Source organism: Schistocerca gregaria, chromosome 1 (assembly GCF_023897955.1).
Source record: "Schistocerca gregaria isolate iqSchGreg1 chromosome 1, iqSchGreg1.2, whole genome shotgun sequence".
Lineage (NCBI taxonomy): Eukaryota > Metazoa > Arthropoda > Insecta > Orthoptera > Acrididae > Schistocerca > Schistocerca gregaria.
Window position 1 is genome coordinate 845,904,633 of NC_064920.1, and position 12,261 is coordinate 845,916,893.

Below are 12,261 nucleotides of genomic sequence, written 5' to 3' on the forward strand. Positions count from 1 at the left end.
CCGTGGCTCCTGAAAAGGGACAGTAACCTTTTCAGCAGTTGTAGGGCAACTGCATGACTGCTTTGGCTTTGGAATATTAGCCAATACGGCCGCGCTATACTGCTGTTGCGAACGGCTGAAAGCAAGGGGAAACTGTAGAGCGGAGGTCATGCAGCTCTACTGTGTGGTTTAATGATGATGGTATCCTTTTGGATAAAATATTTCGGAGTTAAAATAATTGCGCATTTGGATCTCCTGACAGGGACTGCCGCGGATAATGTCATGAGGGGGAAAAACTGGCCTTCAGGGAGTCGGAAAGTGGACTGTTATCCCTTAATCGAGTAGGCAGACTAGAAAATTTAAAAATGGAAATTGAATGTATGACGTTAGACATAGCAAGAATTGGTGAAATGCTGTGATAGGACGTCTGGTCAGTTCAGTACAGGGTTATCAACACAAAATCAAATTGTCGTGAGGCAGGAGTAGGCTTAATAATGTAAAAGAAAATACAATTGCGGTAAAACTACTATGCATAGCGTAGTCAACGTTTTATCGTAGTCAAGATAGACCCGAAGCCAATATCCATCTCACTAGTATAAGTTTATATGTCATCTAGCTCCACAGATGATGAAGATACTGAAAGAATGCGTAACGAGATAAAGGAAATTAAACAGATAGTTTAGGAATATGAAAATGTAATTGCGATTCGAATTCGGTAGTAGGAAAAGGATGAGAAGGGAAAACAGTAGGAGAACATGGACTGAGTGAGGAAGTAGCCTGATAGAATTTTGCACGTTCTGTATAATTTAATCAACGCTAACACTGGGTTTAAGAATCATGAAAGAAGGTTGTATACGTGGAAGAGATCTTGGACACTGGAATGTTTCAGATTGATTATATGATAATGAGACAGAGATTTACACACAATATATTAAGCTGTAAAACAAATATTGGAGCAGATGTGTAATCTGACCATAGTTTATTGATTATGAACTACAGACTAAAATTGAAGAAATTGTATAAAGGGAAAAAATTAAGAAGATGTGACCTAGATAAAATGAAGGATTGAGAGTTTTAGAGAGAAAGTTAAGCAGTATTGGACCGAAACTGGGGAAAGAAATGCCATAGAAGGCAAGTGGATAGCTTTGGGAGAGGAAATGGTGAAGGCAGCAGAGGCTCACGTACGGAAGAGGACAAGGCCTGGTAGAAACACCAGACAGCACAGGAGATACTGCATTTGACAGAAGGTATAAAAACAGAGCAAATGAAGTGAACGAAAGGGAGTTCAGGCACCTAAAAAATGAGATTGACATTAAGTCGAACATGACTAGGCAGGAGAGGCTAGCGCACGAATGATACTTGAATAGGGGAAAAATAGGTGCTGCCTACAGGAAAATGAAAGTGGCCTTTGGAGATTAGAGAAGCAACCGTATCAATATCAAGAGCTAGTATGGTAAGCTAGTATTGAGTAAAGAAGGGAAAGCTAAAACGTAGGAGGAGTATATAGAGGGTCGATAACGGGATGTTCTTAAATTCCTCTTATAAACTTCTAGGACATGTAGACGGGAATGTGTTCATAATATTTTGAATAGTAACTCATGTCCGGAAACGTGTCGTTTCCGTTCTACAACGGTTTCAGTTCAGATGTGTAATGCGGCCACATCTGATGAGGAAAAAGAGAAAAGTCTCAGAGCTGCATGTCCTGGTATGCAATGGTGTAGGTGGGATGACATGTACTATGTGAGACGGTCACTTGGATGTCACTTAACGTCTGCCTTGCTGCGAGACCTATTCAACGAGTTTCCGATAAAGTGAACATGGTTTGATACACGTTTTCGAATTGTGATCCTTGTGAATGGAGAAGCTCAAGGTTAAGGAAGAGCTGCTAGTCGGCTGTATCACGAACGTTTTCCGCAACGTAGCACGCCATTGAACAAACTTTTTGTCCAAGTTACGCAGAGGCTCCGAGAAATAGATGCGGGATTGTGGTGCTCCAAGGATTCGCCGCAAGCCCGAATTTGATGTGTTGCATCGCTTTGAAGAGAACCGGTAGACGAGTACCCGGACAACTGCACGTGCAATCGGTGTTAGTCACAGTGTCGTCTGGGACTTTCCGCGTGATCAACAATTACATCCGTGCCACTTACGTGAGGTGCGCGCTGAGGGTCCAGCCGATATTCCACAACGCATTGCCTACTGCACGTGGTTCCTTTACCGCTATATCGACACATCCCTATTTTCATGTTTTGTTCTGTTCACTTCACATATGAAGTTCACGAGGGACTATGTTCTGAATTCGCGAAACAGCAATGTCTGGGCAGACTAAAACTCTTGTGCCACGTATGTTCACTGATTTCAGTGCCGGTTTGGGATCAACGTGTGGAGAGGCATTCCGGACCGTCATGTGATTTGGCCATACTTGCTTCCACTCAGACTAACTGATCTTGCATTCCTGATATTCCTAAGAAACGTATTCGATTCGTTCTTGGAAGCTGTGCCACTGAATGTCCGTCATGGTTTCAGTATTATGGTGTACCACTTCACTTCTCACTTGCGGTTCAGAGCATCTTAACAGATGATACGGTGAAAGATGGATAGGCGGAGATGGTCCAACTGGGTGGCCACCACTATCATCGGTTTTGACTCGTGTGGACCACGTCTTGTGGGATCGTATGCAAAATTTAATTTATTAGACTCCTGAAGAGACAGAGGAAGATTGGCTGGCATGAGTTATGGACTCTGCACTAGAAACTGAAGAGACCAGATGGGATGAAGAGTGTGTACCAGAACATACTTCGCAGGTTCAATGTCTGTAACAACGGTGGTGATCGCCACATCAAGCCGCCGTTATAATGCGTCTGTACTGTCTGCATGTACGGTGCGCCGGGTTCTTTTTTGTTTTGGAATAATATAAACAGGAGATGTTTAAGTGTTAATAGAAACAAATGTGTTTAAGTGATAAATGTATATTTCGTTCCGTTTCCTTTCGAACTGTTGCCTAATAACTTGACTGCATCACGCCTAATTCAGTTCCTCAGGAAGAAGTAGATGAGTTAAACATCTGAACTGAATCCATAGTTGGGTTCCTACTCAAAATATTATGCACTTACTCCCTTCTGCAAGTCCTGGAAGTTTGTAACGGGAATTTTCGAACACCCTGTATAAGGGAAACTAACTTGAAGACAACATTGTAGGAACAGAAGAGGAAGAAGGCGAAGATGAGTTGGAAGACATGATACTGCTTGAAGAATTCAACAGAGCACTGAAAGATCTGAGTGGAAACAAGGTCGCTGTAGTAGACGACATTCCCTCAAGATTACTGAGATTCTTGGGTGAGCCAGCCATTGCAGAACTCTTCCACTTGATGTGCAAGATATATGAGGAGGCGAAATACCCTCAGATTTCAAGAGTGTAATAATTCCAAATAACGCAAGTGCTGATATGTTTTAATACTAACTAACTGTCAGTTTAATAAGTCAGGTCTCAGAATATTGACTTGAGTTATTTACAGAAGAATGGAAAAGCTGGCAGTGGTCGACCTTGGGGAAGATCTGTTTGGGTTGTGGAGAAAGGTAGGAATACGCTAGGCAACACTGAGCCTTCGACTTATCCTAGAAGATAGATTAAAGAAAAGCTAACCTACTTTTATAGCATCTGTAGGTTTAGGAAAAGCTTTGGGCAGTGTGAAATGGACTAAGTTCTTTGAAATTCTGAAGACAGCATGAATAAAATACAAAGAGAAAATGTTATTTACAACTTGTACAGAAACCAGACAACAGTTATCAGAGTCGAAGGAGATCAAATAGAAACAGTGGTTGAGAAGGAAGTGGGAATGGGTTGCAGCCTATCTCCGATGTTATTCAAGCTATTCATTGAGGAAGCAATAACGGGAACCAAAGAGGAATTTGGAAGGGGAGTGAAGCTTAAGGAGAAGAAATAAAAACTTGAAAAGAGATTATAAGATGAACATCAATACAAGCAGAACAAGGTTAATGGAATGTAATCTTATAAAATCAGATGGAAATGAGACGCTAAAAGTAGTTGAGTTTTGTTGTTTGGGTACTAAAATAACTGATGATGGTGAAAGTAGGGTAGATTTAAAATGGAGACGGGCAATAGCAAGAAAAGCATTTCTGGAAACGAGGGATTTGTCAATATTTAATATCATAATTTATGTTAGGAAGTATTTTATGAAGGTATTTGTGTGGAATGTTACTTTGTGTTGTAGTGAAACATGGACAATAAGCATTTCACACAAGAATGAAGCTTTGGAAATGTGGTGCAGTAGCAGAGTTTTGATGATTACATGGGTAGATCGAACAACAAATGAGGTGGTGCTGAATAGAATTGAGGAAAAAAGAAATTTTTGGTATGATTAGATAAAAGTTCATAGTTTGTTGGCATCGCGTGATTTACAGAGCGAAATGGAGCAATGTCTAGACACCGGACTGTCATTCAAGTTGATGGCAGCTCAAATTCCCTCCGGCCATCGAGCTTTAAGTGTTCCGAGACTTCTCCAAATCGCTTAAGGCATATGTCAGGACGGATTCCTTGAAAGGGATACGGCCGATTTCCTTACCTATTCTTCCCCAGTTTGAGCTTGTGCTCCGTTTCTAATGAGCTCGTCAGCGACGGGACATTATATCCCAAATGTCCTTCGTTCAACGTGGTTTATTTTGCGCATACCATAACACTAAGAAGACACTCATCATTGTTTAATTTTTGAGTACCATACGAAGGAAAAAGTGCTGGTAGGACAGGTATTAGACTTCTTTAATCTGTGCTCAATCAAATTTCGGTGGTGTCTATAAGCTGTACAACGTATAGGTCTACTATTCCTTAGCTATTGCCAACCCCGATTTTGTCGAATACGAGCTAGCGGTAGTAGTGAACTCTCTGTTGAATGAAAAGAGCAACAAAAACGAAGTGATTTCGTGCTATCAGTATTGACCCTGCTTAGCCAACTGAAGTGGAGTCGAACCCACTCTTATCTTCTTATACAGGGTGGTCCATTGATAGTGACCTGGCCCACATATCTCACGAAATAAGCGTCAAACGAAAAAACGAGAGAGAACGAAACTTGACTAGCTTGAAGGGGGAAACCAGATGGCGCTATGGTTGGATCGCTAGATGGCGCTGCCATAGGTCAAACGGATGTCAACTGGTTTTAAAAAAATAGGAACCCCCATTTGTTTTATTACATGTTCGTGTAGTACATAAAGAAATACAATGTTTTAGTTGGACCACTTTTTTTTACTTTGTGATAGATGGCGCTGTAATAGTCACAAACATATGGCTCACAATTTTAGACGAACAGTTGGTAACACGTAGGTTTTTTTAAAGTAAAATACAGAACTTAGGTACACTTGAACATTTTATTTCGAGTGTTCCAATGTGATACATGTACCTTTGTGAACTTATCATTTCTCAGAACGCATGCTGTTACAGCGTAAATACCACATTAATGCAATAAATGCTCAAAATGATGTCCGTCAACCTCAACGCATTTGGCAATACGTGTAACGAAATTCCTCTCAACAGCGAGTAGTTCGCCTTCCGTAATGTTCGCAGATGCATTGACAATGCGCTGACGCATGTTGTCAGGCGTTGTTGGTGGATCATGATAGCAAATATCCTTCAAATTTCCCCACAGAAAGAAATCCGGGGACGTCAGATCCGGTGAACGTGCGGGCCATGGTATGGTGCTTCGACGAACAATCCACCTATCATGAAATATACTATTCAATAGCACTTCAACCGCACGCGAGCTATGTGCCAGACATCCATCATGATGAAGTACATCGCCATTCTGTCATGCAGTGAAACATCTTGTAGTAACATCGGTAGAACATTGCGTAGGAAATTAGTACACATTGCACGATTTAGATTGCCAACGATAAAATGGGGGCCAATTATCCTTCCTCCCATAATGCCGCACCATACATTAACCCGCCAAGGTCTCTGATGTTCCACTTTCCGCAGCCATCGTGGATTTTCCGTTGCCCAATAGTGCATATTTTGCCGGTTTACGTTACCGCTATTGGCGGATGACGCTTCGTCGCTAAATAGAATGCGTGCAAAAAATCTGTTATCGTCCCATAATTTCTCTTGCGCCTAGTAGCAGAACTGTACACGACGTTCAAAGTCGTCGCCATGCTATTCCTGGTGCATAGAAATATGGTACGAGTGCAATCGATGTTGATGTAGCATTCTCAACCCCGACGTTTTTGAGATTCCCGATACTCGCGCAGTTTGTCTGCTACTGATGTGCGGATTAGCCGCGACAGCAGCTAAAACACCTACTTGGGCATCATCATTTATTGCAGGTCGTGGTTGACGTTCCACATGTGGCTGAACACTACCTGTTTCCTTAAATAACACAACTATCCGCCGAACGGTCCGGACACTTGGATGGTGTCGTCTAGGATACCGAGCAGCATACACAGCACACGTCCGTTGGGCATTCTGATCACAATAGCCATACATCGACACGATATCGACCTTTTCCGCAATTGATAAACGGTCCATTTTAACATGGGTAATGTATCACGAAGCAAATACCGTCCGCACTGGCGGAATGTAACGTGATACCACGTACTTATACGTTTGTGACTATTACAGCGCCATCTATCACAAAGCGAAAGAAGTGGTCCAGCTAAAACATTCATATTTCTTTACATACTACACGAATATGTAATAAAAAATGGGGGCTCCTATTTGTTGTGTACATAGTTCTGCGCAGTCAGCGCGTACACAAATTTCCCACTAGAGCGCGCCCCGCTAAGCACAACAGCGCAGACACAGTGCTCATCTGTCTCTGTACTACGAGATGGCGCTGCATTAGGGATGGACCAAATTCTGCTTCCGCTGATCCACGTATTAATATGTAACGCAGCCAATGAGATTGCTGCTAACGTAGAACCTTTTCTCCTCGCGGATCACACTCGCGCAATGATACATGAACGCACGAGATATTATAAGGAGTGTACAGACCTCCGATCAGTCAGTCTGCATTTGTCTGCACCAGTCTGTATCAGTCTACATTAGTCTGTACCAGTCTATAGTCAAGTTTCAGTCTGCGCCTAATAAGATTACCATATTCCTGTACATAGCGATGAAGATAAATGAATAGACACTTTGTCAAGTATCAGAGATATGTGAGAATAAGATTAACGTACCAATACCAAAGGAACTTCAGATTGTCAACTGTAAACAGCATCCAGAATCAAATTACGTAATGTGTAGCTTTTTATTATTTTAATAAATGTGTGTGAAAATTAATCAAGTTCTGTTTAAAGTTGGTCACCGTCAATCTGCTACTCTAAGCGTGCAAGTGGCATTTCTGTCGTCTGACCTAACGGCAGAAGACAAACACGCCACGATAAGACCACAAGACATATTGCTGACACTCGCCTACTACGTTAGAGCGACAAGTCATATAATCTGATGGTGTGTGTACCGGGTCTTACAGTACGCACACCACACTATTAAAAAAAAAAAAAAACGCAGTTAATATCCGTTTCATCTATGGCAGCGCCATCTAGCGGGCCAACCATAGCGCCAACTGGTTTCCCCCTTCAAGCTAGACGAGTTTCGTTCTTTGTAGATTTTTCGTTTGATGCTTATTTCATGAGTTATTTGGCCCAGTCGCTATCAATGGGCCACCCTGTATATTTATATTTTAAAAATTTATGCATAACCGTATTAGGAACAGAGCGGGGTAGGTCGGCGCGTTGGATAAAACAGCGCAACGCTTCTATCTCACGACCTGAAGTTGTTTACTCAGTTGGTAACGAACAGTTCCTGTGGCTGGCTCTTCGTTGCCGTAGTTTGGTTATTCTCCTGGCACTAACTGCTTCGGAATACATTAATAACAGTTTCACGTCACTTTCATATAAAAATTTGTGTTGTGGGGATAAGCTATAACTCATGCAATGATGAACTTACGAAGTTTAGCTTTATACCCTCATCCAGTACAATATATTGCCATTCTTATGATATATTACCACATCGACGTTACTACAAAACGTTTCCAGGTATAGACAAAACCTGCAGTCATGTAGTACGGATAAGTTGTGTGAAACTGTGAAGAGCGTAGTCTTAGCCCTTGCGTTATCATTGTCCGTTGTTTCCTTTGCTATGATGCTAAAAATGTTTATGAATGTTGCAAAAGACTATTGTAAAAGCCATTGTAAGCTTCAAAGAGACATTTATTACTGTTTAAGCATCTACAAAAGAAAAACTAATCTGGAGGCATGCAATCCAGAAATGAGGGAAGCTGCAAAAGGGGGGCCGAAAATGGGAAGTGTAAACGACAAGCTCTGAGGGAACACAGAAAGTGAAACTGCCCTCATAAATCGCCTTAAGTAGGTACAACACCATTTCAAGAAATATTGTTACTTACGTAAAAATAAGCTGAAAATTACCTAGTGTTTTTCAGGGTATAGAAGTAAATAAAATGGAAGGTTCGGAAGAACTATTCATGATTAACATTAACTGAAACTCGTGTAATACTGTACTGCAAATGCTTGGACATATATTGTTATGGTATGACACTCAAGATACAAGAAGATTAATTCATGAGTATTCTGAGAGGAATAAATAAAAGACACAAATTTGAGGAACGTACTTATATGGTCAGAAAGGACAGCACTTACGATTCATCCAGAGTTGAAACAATAGCCTTTGGACACTGCAAAAAACTTCTCTCGGTCTATGAGTGATTCTTCAAGCAGCAAACGAGAATCTTTCGACGCTAATGGAGAGATCTGTATTGGAACCTCATCACTTAATTTGTCACGGATGTATCGGGGACAACAACTATTCTTAACAAAACTCCGAAAGTGGTTGTAACAGGGACATAAAGTGCATAGGCCAAATTGCATCTGGAAGAGAAGTAATGTGATAGTAGTTGGATATTGTATGGGAACTGGGAGGGATTGCGTGCTTCCGGGAATAATGTTCCCGCCGAAAAGGATGAAGGAGAGTTTGATGAACAGTGCCCCACCTAGTCACTAATAATGTGTCCAGACACTGGATACATCACTTCAAATCTATGTATGTCATGGTCACAACATTTTGAGAAACAGACAAATCAATTGAAATACATTGAGTTCTACTGTTTTTTGACAATCTCTCATCACGTGCCATTCTTTATTAGAGGAATCACAAGATTCATGTGGTTACCATTCTTCCATACAGCAGCCACATAATGGAGCCATTGAATCGCTGTTTTTTCAGTCGTTGAAGAACTTTAATCCACTACAACGCAACCAATGAGTGATTAATCACATTCGACATGTAATTACGAAAGAATTTATCGCCGGATTGATTGGAACTCTTTATCAGAGGACCGCCACATTGAAGTAGGTAACAAAAGTGTTCAACATATGCGATACCCATCAAACAGATCGTCGCATGTTCACCGTGGAAGATTTCCTGCTCTCGACTGTTACAGACCAGAGTCACAGTTTTAATGATACATCTATAGTTGAATCACAAACCGTTACCGTAAAATAGTTGATTCCTTTGCTAAGAAGAAAGGATCGCCAAAAAAAGTGACAGAAGAAAGGAATGTAGTCAGACATGAAATTTGGAACCCAATCACAAAACAAGTGGAATTTAAATTAACAGAATGAGAAAGGAAAGTAATCTGAGAGGAAACTGTTTGAGTCTGGTCAAGCGCACAGAAAGAAAACAGAGTAATACTCAAAATCGTCGACCTAAAATATACAGAATTTTCACTGGTCAGGCTGTAATGAATAGTGCAGCAATACGCTAACAGAAGACTGAATTCAGTGTCTGGAGTGTGAGAAGTGCTGACATGAATCCTGCTCCTGTTATGAGGGTTCAGGATACTTCATTTGCAATAAATGTTAAATAGCATTTCCTCTGATATGAATATTTTCGCACGTTTTTTCTTTTTTTTACTCTTTCTCATTCATAAGCCTCAGAATTCATTAAATGAAACGTAGGATTAACAGCAACTGTTATATGCTGAGAAACAAGATATGTTATACAAATCTGTATGCGACTACAAATAATATAAAGAAGAAACAAATGAGAAATTTTTCTCATTTAAATAATAATGCGCAAATTTGCTCTATTGGAAACGCACAGTAGGATGAGACTGAGCCTTTTCATTACCTGTTTTTGACGATATGCGCTTTGCAGTTTAAATTTTGCATGTCCGTTTCGGAATATGTTACATAATAACCAAAATTCAGACGAAATAGCGGTTAAAATATTATTCTAGTTCGTGAAGTTTAATTCAGTATATCGGTAATTAAAAGTTACACTACGCATAACAGAGATATGATTCCAGAGATTTTGATTCCAGAGATACAGCAATAGTTAATTAGGATGTTATAAGCGATTATAATTTTCTTTGTTCATTTCCTGCAGAAAAAAGCCGTCGAAATTGTTTGTTAATCAGTTTAAAACAAAATTTTCCTTTCCTGGTAACAACAGTGAAATTAAATGGTGTTTTTGAAACGGAAATAACGAAAACCAAATACGTTTCTTTACGCTGCACTGTAAATGAGATTGTTGTGTAGACTATGATTTCCTATGCATTCGCACAGCATTTGTTTGGTATATTTCTGGAGAAATGAGTCTGATCAAACACACACAAATTTCTAACAAGCTCTTTTTGTCTGCAAGTTGGGGCGGCATCTTTATCACGTTAGCACAACCGGATGTTTGACAGATTTACTTTTGGACATACTAATCAATGAGCTGTAAATATCGATAGCTGTTGCGACTTCAGATTTCGCAAAAGATAAACTTTAGAAGTACATAGTATTTATATTATATCTGAGGACAATGAGATGAAGGGGGCAAACATACGATCTTGTATCATATGTCAAGGAACGTTATTTACGAAATAGTGGAAGAAAAGATCTATACGTAAAGAAGTACATTCATCTACAGAAAGCACCGATCCTTCGCAATAAATTAATACTCAGAGAAAAGCATTTGGTTACAACAGATTAGGAAATACATCAGCTGCTTCCTTACTAACAAAAGCATACCCGCTAAGCTGTGAGTCGTCATCAGTCGATAAACGGTCAGAAAGAAGATAGGGAAGATTTCTTACAAACACTCACCTAGTCAAATCTCCGCGTTCTCCAATGAGACGAGTGTAATCGCTGCAAACAGTTACTGCGCTGTCGACACAATCGTTTGTTCCTTCGGGCTCGCATTTCTTTCCGGTAGCTTTCTCCTGCAGCAAAGAGATGACATTAATTATTACCAAAGAGTACTGCCAAGGGGTTGTGTCACCACTTAGTATGTTTCTTTTTAGGAAGAATTTTCATTCAGTATCAGGTTTTCTTTTACAGCTTTAACGGCGTTCATCCTTATTGTTAGCTTCAAGTGTTGAGCAATGTGAGCCAGAGCCCTTTCCTGAATTTCCGAGCACAATGACAACCTAAGTGTAAACAAAATCGTGACATCGAAATACTGAACAATAATGTGGTACATGATGCGAACAGGACGTTGCTTGAGATGTGACATTTATTGCAACCACGAAGGGGATTCGGCGAATTGTGATGTCAACACGTTCAGTTAATTCATCATGAAAAGGGTTCTCGTAAAATTTTTTAACAAATTATTGAAATTCCTTTAGCTTCCGGCCTCCTTCCATGTAATACAAATACTCCAACCTTCCGAGTTCCTTCGGACGAATACACACCTGATCTGTCAGGTGAGCGGTAGAGTCCGAGTTTGTATCTTTCACATCGGTGTACGTCGCTTCTCCGTGCATTTTTAGCCGTAGAGGAGTGTTTTCGTCATGCGAGATCAATGACACGGTCGTCCTCTTCAGATATTTTATTTGAGAGTTGTTTTTGCACAATCAGTGCGCTGGCTAGAGAGTTTGAGGCAATGACGTGTTTCCTGTTTGCGATTTTCTCCGCACAATAAACAAAGATAAATGAATTATTTATATTCCGTGGATGATTACTCCAAGGTAATTTCTCCCAGTGCAACTTTTGTGATTGTAATATTTTGCACATTTGTATACATTGTCAAAAATATGTAAGCATCGGAGGGCGAAAGTCACCGTTTTAATCTGAATTAAGCTCCTAGTATCAATCGCATACTTCGCTGTCAACTCACTGTTCAGTCATCTAATTCGATTTATCTGATATCCATTCACCTAAGACACAAAATCTTGGATGTACCACAACTGTATTTTTAGATAACAAAATTTCCTATTATAGAAATTTAGTTTAACTGAATATTGGGTTCTAACTTTGAACTATGTCTAGACTTCAGTCA

General features: G+C 40.2%; 1 protein-coding gene across 2 annotated transcripts in view; it reads right to left on the reverse strand.

Moving 5' to 3' along the window:
• Window positions 1-11,825, reverse strand: part of LOC126272575 (uncharacterized) — a 48,255-nt gene extending 36,430 nt beyond the window's left edge. For both annotated transcript variants that reach the window (XR_007549244.1, XM_049975501.1), the window contains exons 1-2: window positions 11,675-11,825; window positions 11,088-11,203 (exon numbers count right to left, since the gene is read on the reverse strand). Coding sequence is in view for 1 of the 2 variants with exons in the window: in XM_049975501.1 (XP_049831458.1) it covers window positions 11,088-11,203; window positions 11,675-11,746 (188 nt within the window). In the remaining variant the exon portion in view is untranslated. The remainder of the gene's footprint in view (window positions 1-11,087; window positions 11,204-11,674) is intronic.
• Window positions 11,826-12,261: the final 436 nt, after the last annotated feature.